The following is a 22,972-nucleotide window of genomic DNA, read 5'->3' on the forward strand; positions in this document are numbered from 1 at the left end:
AACCAACCTGACAGATTGCTAGGACACCCTGAGAGAGGAAGCAGGCTGGAGTGGGCCCTGTCCCTGGAGACTCTGCTGATGCCTTGTCTGAAATGATCAACACACAGGCCTCTGGACATAGGAAGTCTGCTCACACTGGTCCCTAGAGGATGGGAAGCACTAGTGACTCAAGAGAGACAGAGAGAGGAGAGAGAGAGAGTTGTTGCTCTGGAAGTAATGCTTCTTCCCTGATTATCATCAAAATGCCACAGCTGCAGAGAGGCCCAGGCTGTGAGGACCTCTAGTTGGTGCACAATTAGTTCCAACTTGAGTCATGACAGTAACTGCCTGACTCCTTGGGTCTGGTAGAAATTGACAAGTTCTCAATATCTTCCAAACACAGAAGAAAACAGTCTGGTGTGATGAGAAGAGGGTCTTACAGAGCACCTTATAATAACCTCATAAAGTTATTAATGATTAAATGGCATAGCCCATGAGATAACACAGTCCATGGTACACAATGCATTTTCCCTTCAATAAAAAGGGAAAAATGCCAGCACTTTAAAGAGCAGAATCTCTTGCATCACAGATAATAAATACCTAGCACAGTTCCTGGGGCATTGTAAGGCCTACTGTGTCCTCAGTACTCACTCAAAAACAGCATCTTGGTCAGTGCCCTCTTAGCAAGGATTGACAGAGGCTTATGTGTTCTCATCCACTAAGACTAATTCACTGGTGGATTCAGCTACCCTTTTCACTAAGGACAATTCATTACTGAATGGATGGGGAAGTAAATGGCCGCACTAGAGTTCCATCAGTCTGTATATGATGACTGATCCACAGGTGTATATGTGATTCCTCAAGGAGACATGAAAAGTAATCAGTACAGAGCTGTGTGTTTCCTTCTACCCTGAGGTGAATGCTTTCTGACTGGAGAGACAGGAACATTGCATCATCTCCTAAGAAAGGCAGGGAAGCCTGTGCTGGATGCTGCTCAGGCTTTCCTTACCTATTGTTTCCAATTGTCTGTGCCTTCATAAGAAAGAGTGTACACAACTGAATTCTAGGAATTGCCCTATGAGAAGTAGAGGAGACAAATTTAATAACAGAAAATAATTTTTATTGGATATCTGCTACAGGGCCAACCCTGGGGATAGTATGAATATGAACCTCCCCCTGTCTTCCATGCATATGCAAACTAGAATTTGCAAAGATTAAAAATCACAATACAATGTGATATAAGAGCCTATGAAAGGGGCATTTAATTCCCAGTGAGGGTAAGAGGGGGGAAAAGAAGTTCCAGGATTGATGGAGGAGATGGCACAGAGCAGAGTGAGTTTTACAAGGCAAACACAATCCTAGGAGACACACATACTCTCAGAAGCATGGAATGTTAACCTGATTTCCCTACAGTGTCTTGCAAGACAAAGGCATGGAACATAACAGCTCAAATATGCCTTATGCAGGTGCTTTGGAACTGTCGATCACATAGAAGCTGAAGCCCAAAGAAGTTAAATAACTTACTTGAGATCACACAGTGAAATTATGTTGAAGCCAGAACCAGAGCCCTGCTCTCCTAACTCCATCCAAGCTTCTCTCTACTTCCAGGGTGCCATCTCTGTTTTAGAAACATTTACTGGACTCGGGGGTGGGTGAATGAATGCTTTTAAGAAGGAAACACTATTGGAAATGGCTAATTTTTCAAATAATAGCACCTAAATTTCATATCTCTTTGCTCCCAGTGCAGACTGCTTTCCCACATCCCCCTGGTAGGAAAATGTTCTGAGAAAGTTAATTGTATATGTATTTTTATGTTATGTTTTTAGAACACTGTATTACAATCTCTTGCCAATACTTATAAAAATAACTCACTCACTTCTAGTGTAGGGAAGAGGTGAAGTAAAGGAACTATTGGTTGGCAGTTAGTGTGCTAAAGGCTTTTCCTATGTCATCTCTCAAATGAGCTGAGACCTAGGAATGATTAAGCCCATTCATTGATAAACTAAGACTCAGATTGGTTGTGGACCAATCTCTTTGACACTCGACTAGAAGGAGGTGTACTCGAATATAACTCTTCACTTCAATATCTACATTTTTTGTACTATCCTGAGTTGCACACCTTAGCAATGGAACACACCATGTAAGCCAGGTATAGTGGCATGGAGCAAAGAGGAGATTTTATCTTTTGCTGCTCTTCTCTCTCCGGCTGCATAGAGAGGTGAAAACCAGGTCTCCTCTAATCAAGCAGAAGCCTCAACTTCAAGAGACTAAGGAAATTGAGTCAAAACACTCTGCTGCATGGATCTTAAAGTTGTCATGGAAACAAAGGCTTCCCCAGCCCAAAGAAGTTCACCGGACAGAGGAGAGTAATCTGCTGGTTCATTGGTTCATTTATAAAGCTTCTGCAAGGACTGTACCGAGGCTGGACCTGGGAGTCCCTGACCTTCAGTAGCTTCTAACCAGTAGAGGAAGTGAGACACATACCCATTCAAGATCTGACATTATAGGCTTCCCAAGAAAGGTGTAAACACAATGCTTTACAATTGCAGAGAAGAAAAAGGCTGCTTCTTCTGTGCCTCAATTTCCTATTTGAACATAGGACAAATAATATTTATCTAATAGGGTTTTTGTTAGAACTGGATAAATTGTAAGTGTAAGAACTTAAAGTCTTAAGTTTTTTAACTGCAAAGTAGAAATAATCATACTTCCATGTCAAGCTATTTACATGGATTCAATAAAATGAAATTATGTAAAACAAAGGAACTTTGCACATGGCCAGCCAATAATAGGCCGTTATTATTCTGAGTATTTATTCTTGTTCCAAAGAATCTTTGACAGGATCATCAAACTAGTGACCTTTGCCTTCTACCTGCCCTCTATGAAATTATCCTCTTTCTTGTCCTCTGTTATTAGTTATCTATTGCTGCTATGACAAATTACCTTCCTCCGTCTTCAAATCCAGCAATGGCTGCCATGTACTTCTCATGTCACATCTCTCTGATCTATTTTTCTGCCTTTTCTTCCACTTTTAAGGACTCATGTAATTGAATTGGACCCAATCAGTCAAGGATACTCTCCCCATATTAAGATCTTTTATTTTGATCACATCTACAAGTCCCTTTTGCCATAGAAGGTAACATATTCTCAGGTCCTGGAAATTAAGGTGTAGGCATTCTCATAGAGAAGGGGTTAGGGAATTTTTTCCCTACCATATCTTCTTCTTCTTTTTTTTTTTTTTTTATGATAGTCACACAGAGAGAGAGAGGCAGAGACACAGGCAGAGGGAGAAGCAGGCTCCATGCACCGGGAGCCCGACGTGGGATTCGATGCCGGGTCTCCAGGATCGCGCCCTGGGCCAAAGGCAGGCGCCAAACCGCTGCGCCACCCAGGGCTACCATATCTTCTGTAACCATAAGACATATCAAGCAATTTTTCCAGTCCTTACTGGCATAGTCCTGGGGATTCTCTTCACTCTTGTGATTCTCTGCTATACCAGCCCTAAAGTGATATAGCCAGAACTCCATCCTCTGACCAACACAGAAAACATGTGTGCTATTATGGTCCAGTCCACGATTATTAAATACTACTAAAGTCTAAGCCTAATAGAAAATGTGGATGGTTTTGATTGGAGACGGTTGCATGTAAAAACAACACAGGGGTTGGTGAAGCAAGTCCACAGGCCTTGGAGGCAGACAGGTCTCGCAGTCAGTCTTGCCATATCACGTGATAGCTGGTGTGCCACTGGACATGTTGTTCAAGTTATGCAAGACTGGATTTCCTCAACTGCATTATAAGGCTAATCCAGGTATTGTGGGGCAGTTGTGAGAACTGTATGTGCACCCTGTAAGCTACTCATGCCTCTCTCCTGACATCCAGTCCATAGTGTCATTATAAATGAGATCACCAAGTCATGGAATCTCTGGAGATGAGGTCTAAACACAACATACCTTGTCAGGAATGGTAAGCTGAATTCTTCAGCCAGGACCATGGGCTTTTGATTCAGACACATCTATCTATATTTGAATCGCGCTTCTGCTTCTTATTAGTTTTCTTTCACTTCAGTTCTTTGGGTCTCATTTCCTTTACGAGATAAAAAATGTTTACATGGCAAGATTGTTGTCAGAAATCATAACAAAGTGGAATTCTTTTTCTGTGGATGTTGGGCATTTCACATGCATCACCCTATTGTGGTATCTTCGTAACAATCTCTTGATTAATGCCATCATTCTTGGCATTTCATAGTTGAGGGAATGGTCATCTATGGTGGTGACCTCCTCGAGGAGGTTAGGTAACATGCCCCAAATTCACAACTAGGAATGGCAGAGTTGAAACATAAACCCAGGCCTCTTCTCTCTCCAAAGCTTGGCAAATGACCCACATGCTGCCTTGCCTGCCCAATGCATTGAGTGAGATGATAAATACAAAGTCTTTTGCATGTTATGGGGCACTTAATAAGCACAATTTTCATCAGGTGCTCAGGTGTCTCCCAGTCACGCTGCACAACCATGAGGATGAGCAACTGCTTCACTCACCTTCCTAGACCTCCCCAGTTGGCAAAGGGCCATGACATGGTGAAATAAATGCAGGAGGGGCAGGAGGGATGGGAGACACATTGCATTATTCCTCTCTAATTCTACTTGTCTAATGGACTTGTTAAAAGCACCCTGGGTATGAAGTGTGAGTCTTAATGGCATTTTATAAAAGTTGCTGTGATGAATTAGCACATAAAGCAAATTAAAAACAGCTTATCGCTTTTTAAATTAGGTGATGGGGCACTGTAGCATTTTTCCCAGACATGAAGATCCATTAATAGCCAAAGGAGCCAGAAGCTGCTGAAATGTATCAGCTGCTTCTTCTCAGGGACCTGACAAGTCTGAAATCAGTAATCCTAGAGGGGCAGATTGTCCAAGATGAATGAAACTGGGGAAGAGCGTGTTACTGAATCCCTTCTCCAGGGACACCTATCACTGAAGACAGAAGGGGGAAACCTTCCCTCAGAGATTCTTGGGACTAGAATGGAGCACAGTAGATTGAATGTCTAGCCAGGTAGGGACCACTAGAAACAGTCTCTACTCCCCTCCCTTACACATGAGGACACAGGCTTGAGAGAAGCAGGGCTTTTAAAGTTTATCTGAAACATTTCCACAGACCCATATTGAGGATCTTCTATGTGCCCCGTGCTGTACTGTACCCTGAGGGTAGAGAAGTGTTTTAGATGTCTTTATACACAGTCCACAAGACAGCTACTGAGTGGCACAGTTGGGACTCAGATCCCCTGATTCAAGGTCAGCACATTTTTCAGAAAAACAATTGTAATAGTAAGAGTAGCTGCCATTTTTTGAGCACAGCCTGTGCCAGGCTGGTGTTGCAGTACTTTCCGTTTATTATTTCATTGAATCCTCACCACAACTCTTTGAAGTAACTGGTGTGATTATATACCAGCTTTATAATTAAGGAAACTGAAGCCCAGAGAAGCTAAGGAACTTGCTTAAAATCACATGGTTAAAAAGTTGCGAACCCAGGCAGTCCAACCCTAGAGCCTGCCTTCTTGGTGACCACCTGCCAGCTCTCCTGAGGGCTTTCCTCCCTCCACTCCCCACACTTTATATACAGAAGGACCCTGGAGCTAAACCAGAAGTTCAAAGACTCTTAGGATAAAAAATACTAGGACAAGAACTGGGCAGTAAAAGAGCTTTGGGGATTTGGGAGCAGGGGGTCAGGGAAGTGGTCAGCCTTGAAGAGAGATTAAGAGTTCCTGGTACTGCCAAATTGTGAGCACCACCAGAGGACAACAGGCTGAAAAACTGAGCCTTACAATGGAATGTCCAAGAATGTGGATTTAGGAGGCAGACATACCATATTCTAGATATAGTCTCCACCACATGCATACATGTGACCTGGAGCAGGTGCCTTAGTGTCCTGAGCTTCCTTCCCTCATCTGTAAAATGAGGATATTAATTTTTACCTTCAAGTTCTTATGATGTCAAATAAGACAGCGAATACAAAATACCAAGCTATCTAATGTGAGCATAAGTAGTGGTAGCCATCATGGTCATCATCCTTGCTACCTTGTCACCACCTCTCAGACTGAGGTCGGAATGGGGGGCCTGGTGAAGAAGAAAATGAAGAGCATTGCACTAAGACTCCAGATCAGAAGACTCAAGCTCCAGCCTGAGGTTGCCGAAGCTAGACTCTCCATCTATAAAAAGGGGGTATAGTACTATATCCATCATACCTTCTTTGTCAGAATGCATTGAGTCACAAATGAGGTAGTGTAAGTGAAAATGATTTGCAATCTATAGACCTTCAGGACAGCTCCCAGGGTCAATGATTCACTAGCAGACTTCACAGGACTCAGCATAGTCATACTCAGGACTATGACTTATTATTGCAAGAGGACACAAAGCAAAATTAGCAAAGGGAAAGGAACTGGGGACAAAATCCAGAAGAAACTGGGCAAAAGCCTCCCAAGAGTCTTCTCTTAGTGGAGTCACATGGGACATGCCTAATTCCTCCAGCAACAAATTGTGACACCAGGTGTAAAATATTGTCTACAAGGGAAGGGTTCAGGGTGACCCAGTCACCTCACCCTGACTCCCCCACTGAGAACTCACCCAGTCTGTAGAAGGATCTTGCACCTGCTCCAGGCTGCCCCACCTTGACTTCTGCCACCCATGTGACCTTGAGGCAATCCTTGGGCCCTGCGAACCTGGAGTATCCTTATCGGTCTCACGGGAGTTGGGTGATGCCAGCCTATTTTTGGGGAAGCCTGAGATGCCATTCCTGTAATTCCTGCCCCAGCTCTGCTCTCATTCTGCCCAAGGCTCCCCATTGCCCTCTCCATAAAATCAGCTGGACCCCATTAGGGTCCAGGGTTTTTACTGGGGGCTGATCATGTAGTCCCCTTCTGCCTGGCCTATACCACAATTCCAGACTCAAAGAAGAAAAGTAAATGATGGGCAGCCCCGATGGCTGAGCAGTTTAGCGCCGCCTTCAGCCCAGGGAGTGATCTTGGGGACCCTGGATCGAATCCCATGTCGGGCTCCCTGCATGGAGCCTGCTTCTCCCTCTGCCTGTGTCTCTGCCTCTCTCTCTCTCTCTCTCATGAATAAATAAATAAAATCTTTAAAAAAAAAAAAGAAGAAGAATAGTAAATGTTCAGTTTGAATGTTGTTTATACAAACAGTTTATGTGCGGTGAGCCATTCTTAATAGGAAATAGTGAGAAGCTTCCCAAAATCTAATTTCCCAAATCTCAGCTAAGAGCCACCCTCGCAGACTGGTCTTTTTAAGGATAGCAATCTCAAGCTTGCTATGTTAACTCTTTTTTGCACAGAGTAGAATTTATAGAAAAGATTTTTATGAATATCCACTCACAGGGGAAAGGCAAGATAATAATGATAATTCATACTTATTGATTGTCACTATGTGCTGGGCATTGTTGTACATGCTTAATTTTATATGTTTTACCATATATAACATTTCATCCATACAACAATTTCATAATGGGGGTACTATTATCATTGTTATGTGAGGAATCTGAGGCCTAAGAAAATTAAAGTAGCTTGCATGGATAACCAGCTATATGACTGGCCAAGAAGTAGTAGAATCAGGAAATGACCCTAACAGTGTGACCCAGGAGTCTATATACTTAACCACTATGCTCCAGTTGCTACACGGCCCCAACCATGAGCTGGGTGCCTCACATGTCTTATTAATGTCCACAGCAGCTCCGTGTGAACGTAGTTATTGGACTAATTTTGCATTACAAAAACCCATGGCTCCGGAGTGCTAATTAATTTATGTCACATCACCCAGCCAGAGCAGTAACAGCGTTAGAAGTGGGCCTCTGCCCCCCTCAGCCCCTTTTTGCCTGGGTGAAGCTTTGCCAAAGTCTTCCGTAGGGAAGATGCAGATGGTAGAGGTGGAAGTGAGTCATTCTGGGAGCTTAGACCAAGAAACTCTCCCCCAATTCCATTACTCAGGGACAGAGTTAATGGAAGAAGGAGATGTGTTGCAAGTAATTCAAATTTTCCTACAATATTTGAGAGCTCTACATGCTGTCTTCAGCTCTTTTTGGTTGCCATGACAGCAGATGTGACATTTCTTTCATGAGGAAAAAATAAAAAAGAAGAAAGGAAAAGAACCGTATTTGGTCTTCAGTGATCTTAGAAAAATCTTTTCCCCAGATCTATCTAGTTTTGCTTGCATAGTAGTTACTACATTCTAAGGCAACTGTCAGAATGGAATCAAAAAAAAAGGGAATAAGCAGGGAGATGGCAAAACCTGCTTCTCCTGAGAAATCGTATGCCGTACGTGGTGGTGTGTGAGCGACACAGGAGGAGCCAGGCAATAGAAGATTTTGAGACAAATTGTCAGTTGCTTAAGGCAACACCTACCTACTAAGGTCTTGGGCATCATTTATTTCACTTTTGTTTGCGATTCCCTCACTCCACCAATTCATACATGTTACAGTATGTTAGGCTTAGCAAAGGCTCAGCATGTGCTCTTTAAGGAGGGAAAAATGGTACATAAAGCCAGAATTACAGTTCAGAGTGATGAGTGCAATGCTGAAGTAGGCTTAGCATTCATTCTCTGGAAGCGAAAAGATTTGTCTTATCCATATAATTTTGATCTATCTATAAACACACACACAAACGTAGGTGTAATCGCATTTTTTCATGATTACATTTTGAGCACTTACTCGTGTCATTAGATTAACCTCTGCAACCTTTCAATTTATTTTATTTCTATTTATGTTTTTGTGGTTTTAATTAGCATTTTGTTTTTTTAATTGAGTTCTAGTATAATTAATATACAGTGTTCTATTAGTTTCAGACATACAATGTAGTGTCAACCTCAGTAATGGTCCCATAGTCCAGTGAGTGGAAACAGGACAGTTCCCTGTGGATAGCATTTAAGTTATTACCATTTTTCCCGGTCACAAAGGAAAGAGTTGTACAGACTGATACATCTGAGAGGATTTGTTCATAACACAAAATGCTCCATTCGGAAAGATGGCCATGTTATTCTTCATTATTTCCTTCTTTTTAGTAACTTTTAAAATTTGATTGTAGTAGGAGGGAAACAAAATCTCAGACCAAACTGCCTTTGCCACATCTCCCATTATCACCTTGCCACATATGGTGATCTCCACGAAAAGAAGCAGTACCCCAGTTTTAGGGGTCCAGAGGCTGCCCCTGCAGCCTTCACAGAGAGGCAGGAACTAAAGCTGATTTGTGACTGCCATAGTAGGAATGTGGACTGCAATCCTGGGAGTCAGTTCTGGGAGCTGGTATTAAATGGATGAAGGATTCTCAGGGCAAGAGTGGGTAATCAAAATGGTGAATTTCAAATCTGTGCTGCAGAGGTTCCTAACGATGTTCTCTCTTGTCGTTTCTACAGAGCCATGTTTGACTATGACAAGAGCAAGGACAGTGGGCTGCCAAGTCAAGGACTTAGTTTTAAGTATGGAGATATTCTCCATGTTATCAACGCCTCTGATGATGAGTGGTGGCAAGCCAGGAGAGTCACGCTGGAGGGGGACAGTGAGGAGATGGGGGTCATCCCCAGCAAACGGAGGTAAAAATGCTTTTTCTATTTCATAGTGCTTGCTTTTTAGCTATCTAGGGAGTGGATATGAGGGAGATGAAGATATGACAAACTGTTCACAGAATAACCATTTGAGTGGGATAGTCAATCTGCAGGAAAATTGTCAGTGGTGACAGGTGACATGAGTTAAATATTCTCACTCTTCTCATATTAGGGTTTTGCCAAAACTGATGACTGTGATAAGGCATAAAGAAAGAAAGGAAATCTGCTTACACTGCCTTCCTAAAATGTATACCAGCATCCACATGTTCAAGATTATCTTAGCACATATGCTGACTTACACACTCAGGTGTTACTCCAGAGGTTCAGATTTGCAAGACAACTTTACAGAAAGGTCAGGTGAAGGCCAAATAAAGTATAATTTATGAAGCAAAGTTCCTTTCTATGTATTATGTTCAAATATTGACGGGGGAAAAACCTAAAAACCTTCATACAAATTCAGATGCTTAGGATATGAGCTGTCAAATAATCTGGTGAGGTCTAAGATTGGGTTAATAATTGTATTTTACTGTTTCCGTTACTCCTGTTCCCTACCCACCCCGCAACTCCCACCTTCACTCGATCAGATATTTAGTTCTATATGTGTTTCCGGAGTCAAGACTACTGTGCTCTTTCTCTTCTAAACATTTCTTCAGCTATGCTTTCACAAGGCAGAAATAACTTTGGAACAGCCAACTCCCTCATGGGACCCAGCAGCTTCTAGTCATCATGACCAGGGAGGAACTTTTCTACCCGTGAATCTCTTTTTGGCACCAAGATATTGTCCATGAAATAAATTTGTCTGTAACCCAGTAAAGAGATATGGTTCTGAAATTAAAGCCAGGAATAGTGTTTCCTCAAGGCAGTCATCAACTTTTCTCAAGCTGCAGGTTTCTCAAGGGCTTTCTTCCTCATATCCAAATACCCCAAAAACCTCTATAAAGAGTCCTCAGTGAAGTTAAGCACCCTAGTGCTCAAAGCAACCCAGCAGGTGAGCTAGCCTAAACCATAGTAGGAAGAGGTCGGTTATGCCCAAGAATGACTCCGTGGAGTGCTGGCACCCCAGAGAAGCTGGTCTCCCATCCTTCTCTGTCTTTGGCCATACAGCCCGGGGCAAAATGTGGGAAGACGACAGCAGGCTGACTGTCACACAGCTGCTCCATCATGGTTAGTGGGGAGGAGCCATGAAGAAGCCACTGAAACTCCAAAGAACCTCCCTGCCTCCCGTACCCCTGTCTGGGAGTCTCCTACCACCGGACAGTTCTCTGGGTCACTTTCATTAAACCTCTGGGCTCCAGAATAGTTGGCTGAAATGGTTTTGAGTGGACATTCTAAGTTTGCGCTATGGCTTGTAGGGTTTTCTCAAAGGATGTATATTCAAAGCAGTGTCTCTCAGTACTAGTTTGTATTCTGTTTTTCCATTTACTTAAAAAAAAAAAGTCAAGGCAACGTGCATTTTGGTTTGCTTCGATTTAATTCATCAGAACTCTCTGAGCTGCTGCTCTATAGAAGAAAGAGCTGTCTTACTGAATATGGCCCCAAGGATAGAAATGGAATAGAGGGAAAAAAGCTATGTGGGAATAGATTTCAGCTCATTTTAAAGAAATTGTTGTACTAGTCGGAGCTGTGTAGAAATGGTATGGATTACGTGGGAAGACAGTGAACCACAATAGTGGTTTTCATACCAGGGAGCATTATAAAAACAGAAGTGCCCGCTCCCTCCCTCTCTGACTCCCTCCTCTGTGTGTGCATGTATGTATGTGTGTGTGCACACACATGCACACACGTACATACACACACAAATATTCTAATGCAGTCCATCTGGAGTTGGTCTTGGAAATCTGTATCTGTTTATTAATCCCTCTAGGTGATTCTGATAATAGAAGGTCTGGTGTCAGGAAATATAATAACAGGGATTCAAGCTTTGGATAGAGAGTTAAACTATACAATTTTTCAGACCCTTTCCAACCCAGAGGTTCTGTGATTCTAACCAGTCTTGTCAATAGCCCTTCATTTGTTCAATGATACTTTATTTTTCCCCCCAAGGAACATTCTCAATGCTATTCCTCTTGAGACAATTTTCCACCTGCTGGTGGTCGTTCTTAAGTTGTCTCTTTCCTATTTTGGATAAAAACCATCTTAACAACCATACTACAGCTAGCCTGAAAAATAGGTTTGTCTAGTGACTTTAATGTTGATATTTATTTGCATTCTATCTCATGAATGTTATAGTAGCTTTCCCGTGTGTGTGTGTGTGTGTGTGTGTGTGTGTGTGTGAGAGAGAGAGAGAGAGAGAGAGAGAGAGAGTTTATGGCTATAAATGAATTTCTGGCAACTTTTTCCCTTAGGATTTTAATCCTTTCAGGAAATGCTATCATTATTGTTTTATATGTTTATAAAAGTAACACATTTCATTATAAGAAAGTGAGAAATTTTTTAGAAGTATAAAAAAGAAACAAAAATCATTTATATTCCTACCCCACAAAGAATTCTTATGCAAGGCTTCCTCATTTCACACTACATTTAGCATCTTACAACTTCAGCTCAGAATAAGTGGGAGCTGGTAAAACATGGTTTACTATTATATTGGGGTTAAATTTTTCAATCTTTAATTCCTTGCTAGCCTCTTTTCTGAGTATAGTTCAGTGAGTGGAGCTGGTCTGGGAAAATCTCAAACTGAGTAACATGAGGGCATGACTTTACCCTTTACAAATATGTTTCTCTATTGATTCCATTTAATCATCCCAACAAAACCATGATGGAGAGTGTGAAAATGATTTCTATCCTTTTTTTAAGATAATGAAGAAATTTTATTTAGCAAAACATTCCTAGAGCATGCTAGATGCTGTTCTAAGCCCTTTACAATGTACTTATTTAAACCTCATTAAACCCTGTGAGAGATATTATAATTATGCCCATTTTACATTTCAGGAGATTGAGGCTAGAGAGGTTAATTAACTTGGCCTGAAATTGCCCAACTACTAAGTGGCAGAACTGGGATTTGAATTCAGGCTACAGAATTGATGCTGTTTTTTTATTTTAAAGGGGGGGGGGCACACAGAGAGAGGGAGAGAGAGAATCTTACCCAGGCTCCACACCTAGCACAGAGCCCAACACGAGACTCCATTGCATGACTCTGAGATCATGACCTGAGCCAAAATCAAGAGTTGGATGCTTAACCAACTGAGTCACAGCCACTCCAACAAAATTGGTACTCTCAATGTATATGCAGTCCTTCCTCCTAAAGTTAAAAAATAAGACTTAACAAAATTTAATTTAGCAAGCATTTTTTGAGCAGTGTCTGTGTGCCAGGCACTTTCATTGGGTCACTGGAGCCCAACTGGAGTCACATGTTTGTGGACTAAACATGCACCTAAGACACAGCTACGCTGTGATTAGGTTAATGAGGGCTCTTTGTAACTAGAGGTGCTATCCTAATCAACTTGGGCTGCCCTAACAAAATGCAATAGACTGGGTGATTTAAACAATAGACATTCATTTCTCACAGATCTGAAGGCTAGAGAGTCCAATTTCAAATTTCAAATTTCAAAGCACTGGCTATTTGGGTTCCCAGTGAGGGCCCTCTTCCTGGTTTGTGGATAGTCTTCTTGCTGTACCCTCACATGGCTAACAGGAAGATCATTTCTCTCTTCTTATAAGGGCACTAATCCCATTCATGAGGGCTCCACCCTCCTCACCTCATTGTCTCTCAAAGGCCCCACCTCCAGATACCATCACATTGGGGATTAGAGCTTCAACACAGAAATTTGGGACCAATACATTCAGTCCATAGCAAGGGTCAAGGAATGTGAAAGGACAGCAGATAGGCACAAATTCCATCTGACATAGAACCAGTCGTGTATTGTGTCAGGTGCTTTCAAATACACGATTTCATTTCATCTTCACAAAAGCCTCATGAGGAAGCTGAAGTCCAAGAAGTCAAGTAATTTGCCCAAGGATTCACAACCACCTACCCTGGCTGAACCCAAGTCTCTCTGATAGCAAGACCACATGACTTTCCACTACATGCTAGAATTGTCTGTTAGGAGTTCTTAATACTCCTGTGCTATGGTTAGCACAGATAATGTGCTAAACCATTTTTTAAATTATCTTATTTAACATTCACTTTGACTTTTTGACTTTTGTGTCACTACTCTAAGTTCACCAACATAAATCATAAGATCCTAAGAGACTGAATGACCTACCCTAAGTCACAGAGCTAGTAAGTGACAGATGCAGGATTCAAACCCAGACTTGTATGATTTCAAAACCTGAGCTCATAGTACAGAATCACTGTTTCCTGAGACGATGTAGTTTTGTGACTGGCCAAAATATGATTTGTTCCACAGTGTCTTAATCTAAGTCTTTATTCATTGCTTCATAGTGATGGCCACCTGGGTTCTCAGATGACAAGTTTGTAGCTAGCATTGCCTTAAGGTTTATTCACCTACCCTTAGCAGAGAGCCTGTGGCCAGTCACATGGATGGCATTTCCACCCTTGTAGAGCCCCGGGACAGGAACACCCAGCATCAAATGATGCTCCCATCATCCAGTGCTCCAAGCCTGACCTCATTGTGTGTTTGGCCAGAACCTGAAAATGCCAGATGGGAAATGGGTGAGAGGGTAGAGGGAGACAGTTGGGCTCATTGAAGCATGACCATTTGGTTCTCCCTAGAGATGCTAGCTGTCAGAATTGATTGCTCAGATTTTGCGATCCAGTTTATATTTTCAGTATTTTGGTCAGTGACCAAGCTAGGGTGGAGAGGATTATTTCTGCTTAAATAATCTAATTAATTGCTTGCCTCTTGAGTGTGAGAGAAGTAAGGCAGTACTTCTCATTTTGATTCAGTCTTTCTATACAGGTGGTCTACCATTTCCTTAGGTGTAAAGATCTGTGGGCTTTAATATTATCTATTTCTGCCAAAGGAGTTTACTTAGTAATATAATTAGAGAAGGTGATGCTCAACTTTATGTAGATTCTTACCAAGTGAAAAAGTCAAGAATTGGTAAATAACTTTGGCTGAAAACAGTTTGAGGGCAAGTCACTTAACTTTTTTTTTTAAGTCACTTAACTCTTGAGTCTCAATTTTCACATCCATGTCAAGAACGCTCCTTGAGGGTTTAATCATGTATTTGTTCATTCATTCACTTATTCAACAAAGATTCATTAAGCCCCTACTATATGCCCAGCTCCATCTTAAGCCCTGGATCATTGTGCAGTATAGTTAATATAGACAAAGTGCTTACTTAGTACAACATCAAATACTTTGTGCATACTCAACTGATGGGGGCTTTCCTTTCTTCGTATTTGAGATTTTAGTGCTTAAAAGAAAACAGCATTATTTAGAGCCCTATTTCCCAGCCCTGACTCTCATTTGAACAATAAGCTAACCACCTGCATCCCAAGAAGCACTAGAAGAGAGGAAGGGACTGAGGTATGTAGGAGAAAACATAAGCTACAGCCACCTACCACTGAGAGAGGTAATCAGTGTGGGCCTCTGGGATGGGAAATCAAAACTATGATGGGGGTGTACTGAATGCAAAAAGACTGCCAAGGAGAGAAATTAATTCAATATTTATGATGTAATTCAATATTTATAATGATGCATATAATCATGTAGCTAACCTAAATTTCAGCATTAAAGTTTATTCTAAATTTTAAAGCCCAGGGGTGCCTAGATGGCTCAGTTGGTTAAACATCTGACTCTTGATTTCAGCTCAGGTCATGACCTCAGGGTCATGAGCCGAGCCCTGCATCAGGCTCCACACTGGGCATGGAGTCTATTTAGGATTCTCTCTCTCTTCCTTTCCCTCTTCCCCTTTCCTGTCCCCCTGCACTCACACTCTTAAAAATAACAATAATAATTTAAAGCCCAGCCTGTTATGGTTATGGTGTTATGTAAGTGATTATATACTTGCATTTGGTTATGGTTTATTTAATTCAGGACATTTGGGATATTGGGATACAAGGGAAAAGTTTGGTTATCATTTGTGAAAAATTTAATACAGATTTCTGAAGATCAGTGTTGGCCTTAAAACTGTGTATGACTCATCTACAATCTCAGTTGTGTTGAGAATTCCCATTGCAGAAGGCATACATGGAAGATCCTTGAATGCTCTTTCCCAAACTGACTAGATGTGAACAGAAACTCAAGTTATCTTTTAGCAGATGTTTGTTCAGGCCCTATTTCTACCACTTTTGAAACTTGGCAAGCTTCAAGTCTTGGCTTTCCCAACTATAAAATGGGATCGATAATATCTACATCACTTGGTTATTGTGAGAGCCAAATGAAAGGATATAAATGAAAAGGAATTTTTCACTAATAATTATGTTAAAACTTCAGCCAACACTTATATTATCATCATTATTGTTAGTGAAACTTCCAACCCCAATAGAAAGCAAAACTTTCCAACTTCCTCATGAGCTCAAACCATGCCACCTACAGTAGCACTTTAAAATTGTTTTTTTTCCTATTGCCTCTTTGAAGATTAATAAACCATAGCAAATAATAGCGGGGTGTGTGTGTGTGTGTGTGTGTGTCCATCTAAACATTCCTTGCAATCTTTTTAAAATTTAAGAGATGAACCACTGGGGATCCCTGGGTGGCTCAGCGGTTTAGCACCTGCCTTTGGCCCAGGGCGCAATTCTGGAGTCCTGGGATGGAGTCCCATGTCGGGCTCCCTGCATGGAGCCTGCTTCTCTCTCTGCCTGGGTCTCTGCCTCTCTCTCTCTCTCTCTCTATCATGAATAAATAAATAAAAATTTTTTAAAAAATAAGAGATGAACCACTAAAGACGGCCTAATAGGGACATTTCTTAAGAAATCTGAAAAGGGTGAGTGTGGAAACCTGGAAGCAAAAATTAGAATGCTCTTTCCAAACAGTTCTTAGAATCCTGACTTCAGCCTAATATATGTTTGGAGCCCTATGAGTTCTGTGAGTTCATGCAGAATTTTTTGCACAGCCAGATCAAATAGCCATGTATCTCCGCATGTCATTTTGGCATCATCTAATGTACGAGTGTTTCCCATAATTGGCCTGGCTAATGCAAAGAAGCCAGGATAAAGTCAGGGCTGTAAGAACAGTTTTAGAAGGATCCAGAGAGATGAATATGAATTAACATTTGCACTTGGATTAAAACTGAGAAAAGCTGAAGTCTCTTAGAACAGGCATTTTCTCAGTGAGCATTTTTCCACTTGGCAGCTGACCTTATCTGAAAGCTTCCTTGAGCTCTTCCCAACTGTTGTATGTCGGGTACAAGTAGAAACTCTCACTGGAACATATTGCTTTAATATCGGAGGTTAGATATAAAAATTTTTGTTCAGCTGTTTCTACTCAAATATTCTCCTCTCACACTGAAATATATTCTGAACTCTGTTCTGTAACTATAGAAACCCTAATCTTCACTCTGTTCCAGCTGGGAACACAAAAGAGCTCTCAGTTAAAAAGCAATATGTTGTTAATTATTGATCTATGAATAGCTTAGATTTTATAAACCATTAATTTCTGTAGATTCAGGGCTTTTCTTCTCTCTTTTCCCATTTTTGAAATCAGAGTTAGCCATATTGAGGCAAAAAGTCAAGTTAAAACAATGCCTCAAAGATCATTTTAGTTACCAGTGGTTTATTGAGGACTTGGTACAGTATACTGTGCAGTGATATGTGGGTTTGCCCTCAAGGAACAGACAGCTTTGTATGTGCACTGAGAAAATAAACACAAGGACACAAGAGATAATACCAACATGAAGATACAAATCAGTACTGTTGTGACTTAAAGGAAGGAGTGAGTGATCATGTCTAACTGAAGAGGCTTAAACCAAAAAAAAAAGAAAAAAAAAAAAAGAAGAAAAGAAAAGAAAGGAGAAGAAAAAAGAAATCGAGGAGATACCTAACTTCTCTTTACCTCTTTTTCAACCCCATCCCCCATCTATCTTCCTCCTCCACCAGGATTAATTATTTAAAATACTAATCTGTTTGATCACTTCTCTGCTTTATATCCTCTAATAACTTATGAGGATTCCCCAAAGAAAAAGCCCAAATCCTTAGTGTGGATGGATCTCTTTTATAAGGAGGCCCCACCACCCACCTCGCTGTTTCACATCCCATCCTGTATATACCCAATACCAGAATCTTCCTGCAATCATTATCTTGCTTATATCCCCAGGTCATGGTATGCATTGTTCCTCCTGTCTGGGAAACTCTCCCTAAACTTTTACTATTGACAAGCTCTTTCTTACTCTTCAAATTTCACATAGATTGACACCTCTTCCAAGAAGCCCACCCCAATGCTTTCTACCCCTCCTTCTCACCCTCCAGTAAGATAGATGCCCCACCCCCAACCCCACCGATTGCTCTCAGCAATCTTACTGTGCAACATTATCAGTCTCTATGTCTCTATTTCTACCAGGAGCACATTACTGTGTGTTTATTGCCGTCATGCTTTTTAATTTTTTTTCTTTGTCCCCCAGCTCATTGTTTGATATGTGGTAGGCACTCGATGAGTGTTTCATGAATGAATGAAGTGTCAGGTACGATGATAAAAATTGCAGCGATGACAGGAAAACAGCACTGGGGAAAAGGAAAAAATTCAAGATTACCTATAATCTTGAATTTATGTTTGGTTTTAAGGTGAAGGTAAATACCCTAGTGTTCCTAAAGGGAGGGGAAGAAAAAGGAAACAGAAAGAAAAGAGTAGGAGAGATGAAGTGTGCAGAGGGGAGCAGAGGAGAATAGAAAAGTTTATGTAATCTTCACTTTAGATGTTCATCTCTGTGCACTGTGATTTCTTATAATAGATTTTTAGTTGTTGTTTTTTTCAGGCGTTTAAGTAACAAATATTAGTTTTTCTCCCTCCTCGTTTCTTCTAATCACTGTGACTCTCCTTACATATAACACAGAAGTTTCAAGGGATATGTTAACCTCTTAGAGACAATATACCAAGACTTTTTATATTGAACAAAGGAACAGAAATACTTTAGAATACATGTATTTGAGCTGTAGAATAAGAGGTATTTTTCATTTAATAAGGAACTAACTCAAGGCGCTTAGATGGCTCAGTCAGTTAAGCATCTATCTTCGGCTCAGGTCATGATCCCAGAGACCTGGGACCAGCCCCCCATAAGGCTCCCTGCTCAGTGGGAAGTCTGCTTCTCCCTCTGCCTCTGCTGCTCCCCCTGCTTGTTCTCTCTCTGTCAAATAAATAAAATCTTTAAAACAAATAGGGAACTTACTCATAAATGCCTTGCCATGTGATCAGCTCTTTATTTTCAATTTTCTTTAGGGTGGAAAGAAAGGAACGTGCCCGGTTGAAGACAGTGAAGTTTAATGCGAAACCTGGAGTGATTGATTCAAAAGGGGTAGGTACAAAATAATCAAAATATTAAGTTCTCTCAGCTGCCATGAGTTTAAGCGTAATTAACATTTAGGCTTTCAGTAGCAAAGAAATTATGGAGCTACCAGACAGTAGAGAACTGTTATAAATGTACTGCTAAAAGTAATAATGTATTCTCTGATGAAGTAGATTTGTGGTAAATATATTAAATAATGGGGGTAAAGCTGCCAGTGGTCCACAGAAATGATATGTTGATGAAACTGATGTAGTGATTAGACTGAAGGAGCAAAGAGATAGTTTAGTGTTTTCATTTACCTTTTTCTTTTAAATTGTTTTAAAAGGATAGATTTCATAAAAGATACCTACCTGCTCTTCACAAACATGTGTAGTCTGTTGCACATTTTAAAGCTAAGACAGTGGTCATGGAAATATATATATATAATATATATATATATATTTCATATATATATGGATCATCTAAGTGAATACATGGATTGTTGTGACAGACATAGAAGAGAATTAACAAGTGAAATTTAATCATCGAAATTAAAGCATTATATGCACATGTATCTATTTTAATAATAACCTTAGTGAGAGAAAATTCACATACCATGCAATTAACTAATTTAAAGTATACCATCTGGAAATTTTTAATATATTTAGTTAGACAATCATCACTACAATCACATTTGATTACTTCATAAAGAATCCCTAAAGTAGTTACTTCCCAATGGCCCCCCAACCTCATCCTCACCTCTACCCTACCCAGCCCTAGGCAACTACTAATCTATTTTATCTATAGATTTGCCTATTCTGGATATTTTATATAAATGGAATTATATACCATGTGGTCTTCTGTGACTGCTCCTTCCTTTTAGTTCACAGTAATGTTCTCATGCACAGATATTGTAGCATGTATAAGTACTTTATTTCTTTTCCTTACCAAATAATATCTCATTGTAAGGATATATCTCATTTAGTGTATCTATTCATCAGTTAATGGACATCTGGGTTCTTTCCATTTTTTGGATTATTTTGCAGTGAACATTTGTGTTACATTTTTGTGTGGACAAATATTCTTACTTCCATTGGGTATGGAGTGGAATTTCTGGGTCTTATAAAAACTGTAGGTTTAACATTTTGAGGAACTTCCAGACTGTTTTCCAAGATGGTTGTACCTGTTTATATTCCCATCAGTATATGAGGGTTCCAATGTCTCCACATTCTCACCGACACTTGTTATATGTCCTTCTGCTTATTTGGTCCAAAGTGGTATCTCATTGTGGTCATGATTTGCATTTCCCTAATGACTATTGGTGTTGAGCATTTTTTCGTGTGCTAATTAGCCATTTCTATATTCTCTTTGGAGAAATGTCTATTCAGATCCTTTGCTCATGTTTAAATTGGTTTTGTTGTTGTTGAGTTGTAGAAATTCTTTATATATTCTGGATATCAATCTCTCATCAAATGTATGCTTTCCAATTATTTCTCATTCTGTAAGTTGTCTTTTCACTCTCTTGCTAGTGTCCTTTGGTGTACAGAAGTTTTTAATTTTGATAAAGTCCAATTTACGTATTTTTTCTTTTGTTACTTGTGTTTTTGGTATCATATAAAAGAAACTATCATATAAAAGAACCTAATCCAAGGTCATGAACATTTACATCCATATATTCTTCTAAGAATTTTATAGTTTTAGTTCTTACATTTGGGTGTTTGATCCATTTTGATTTAGTTTTTTGTATACAATATGAGGTAGGATTCCAATTTTTTTTTCATGTGAATTACCTTTTCAGTTTCATTTTTGTTTTGTTCACTTCAAATGTATAGAAATGTAATTATTCTGTATATAAATCATATTCTTCTACCTTGCTGAACCTATTTATTAGTTCTAATAGGTTTTTTTGGTAGATTCCTCAGCACTTTCTATATACATATGTAGATTATGCCATATGTAAAAGAAAGTTTTACTTCTTTCTTTTCAACCTAGATGACTTTTATTTTTTTGTCATGCCTGATTGCCCTGGCTAGAACCTCTGGATCAATGTTGGATAGAAGAGGCAAGGGCAGTCATCCTTGCCTTATTCCTGACCTTAAGGGGAAAGCATTCAATCTTTTTAAATATGATGTCAGCTGTGGCTTGTACAGCTTTTAACATCTATTTTTAAGTGACAAAACAAGTATCTCATTGCTGTATTGTAAAATACTGCCCCCTACCTGCCCTTCTCTCTTCCTAATGCTCTTTCATCTCTTTTCCTTTATCTTTCTGTCCTAAGAATTCTGGCTTGCAAGCATCACACAGAACTACAAGTTATGGTCAGTAGATGTGACCATGAAAAACATAAAAAAGAAAAGCTATTATTTCTCAGGACTTTGGAGCCCCAAACCACAACACTGCCCCTTGTATTTTTAAGTATAAATGTCACAGGCAGCCCAGTCATTGACATAACAATTTACTCTCTCTTAAAACATTTGGGTGAAATGGGAATTTATTTAAACATAAGGTGTCCCTCTTAAAAAAAAAAAGTGAGGGTACATATGCATGCAGTCTTTTCAAATAAATACTATTTATAAATAAGAAAGCAGGATTTTTCACTGCTTGTTAGTAGGAATTTAAACATAGAGTCCTGTTTGTTTCACCTATATAGTTGAATGTATATCAGAGAATTTTTGTTGGATACCTACCACATGCCAGACACAGGGCTAGAACTTGTGAAAGATGCAAAGTATAACAAAGGACCTTTTCTTCAAGAGCTTATAACATCTATGAAAGCCCAGGTGTCTTTTTGATAAAGCTAAGACATGTGCATCATACTTTTTAATCATGTTGTTAAATACTAGTAGGTAATTCCAAAAAAAACAGATTATAAATTCTAGGACTTGAATGACTATTGAAGGAGGACCAGTGACCCTGTGAAAAGGGAAATCCTGGACCAACAGTCATGAGGGTCAAGTAACTTGAGTTCTAATTTCATTTCATTATTAAGTCAACACTGCTCTTTGGGTCCCATTAGCAAAATAATAACTTTGAACTATATCAAGGATGTCAGGCAAGTTCCACTTCTTATATGATGGATTGATCGTGATGATGGATTGATAGTTTCTACCTGGAATATTGTGATATTATAATTCTGAGACCATGTATAACCTCAGCAGGGAAGAAAATGTTATGATTGACTATACATGCCTAGAACAATGTTGGAAATTGATCTCTATTTGAGGTCCCTAGGTTCGTTGATTTTTAATGTGCCTTCCAGCAGTAATCTTCCATAAGCCTATAAATCAAGAAATAATAAATCAAAGTTTTCCAAATCCCCATGAGAACGATACATCAATGAAGACTCTTGCCCAGAGTAAAAAGTAAAAGACCATTAAGAGGAAGTGTGCTAAAGAAAGAGAGAGACATTACTACAGGGAGAGCTGAGAAGTCAGGAAGTGCTGCTCACCTTGAGCCAAGGACACAGACTACAGAACTTAGTTATTGTTATAAAAGCCTCAGTCTGGGACCTATGGGTAAACTCAACATAAACTGATGAAGATAGGACACCTGGGTGGATCAGTCAGTTAAGTGTCTGCCTTAGGCTCAGGTTATGATACTAGGGTCCTGGGATCGAGCCCCACATTGAAATGAACCCCACCTTAGGGTCGAGACTACTTCTCCCTCTGCCACTTCCCCTGTTTGTGCTCGCTCTCTCTCTCTTTCTAAAATAAATACATAAATACATTATTTTTTTAAAAAGGAAAGAAACAAACAAACGAAAGCTTGGAAAAGCAAAGAAACCTGAACCCATGTCTGATTGATTCCAAAGCCCATAGTCTGTTTACTATAGCATGCCCTCTTCCTATTAAAACTATGTCATTTAGTGCATTTTAAGAAAAATGAAGTATGCTGAATTTGGTTTAACTTTGTTAAAAACTAACTTGGACATAAGCTTAAATCCTGAAAGGCAGAAGCTGGTTTCCTCAATAATGTACATCTTTTTGGATGAGAACTTCTCTAACGTGAACTTGGAGCTGCACACTTCCTCTATTGTGGCCCGCCCGAGGGACAAGTCCTGGCAAATGTGTTCATTCAGT

General features: G+C 40.0%; 1 protein-coding gene across 33 annotated transcripts in view; it reads left to right on the plus strand.

Annotated features, from left to right (window-relative positions):
• DLG2 (discs large MAGUK scaffold protein 2) overlaps positions 1-22,972 on the plus strand; it is a 1,976,108-nt gene that overhangs the window by 1,895,662 nt on the left and 57,474 nt on the right. For all 33 annotated transcript variants that reach the window (XM_049098993.1, XM_025419434.3, XM_025419437.3 and 30 more), the window contains 2 exons: positions 9,384-9,560; positions 18,848-18,923. In XM_049098993.1, the coding sequence (XP_048954950.1) occupies positions 9,384-9,560; positions 18,848-18,923 (253 nt within the window). The remainder of the gene's footprint in view (positions 1-9,383; positions 9,561-18,847; positions 18,924-22,972) is intronic.

This window comes from Canis lupus, chromosome 21, assembly GCF_003254725.2.
Source record: "Canis lupus dingo isolate Sandy chromosome 21, ASM325472v2, whole genome shotgun sequence".
Classification (NCBI taxonomy): Eukaryota; Metazoa; Chordata; class Mammalia; order Carnivora; family Canidae; genus Canis; species Canis lupus.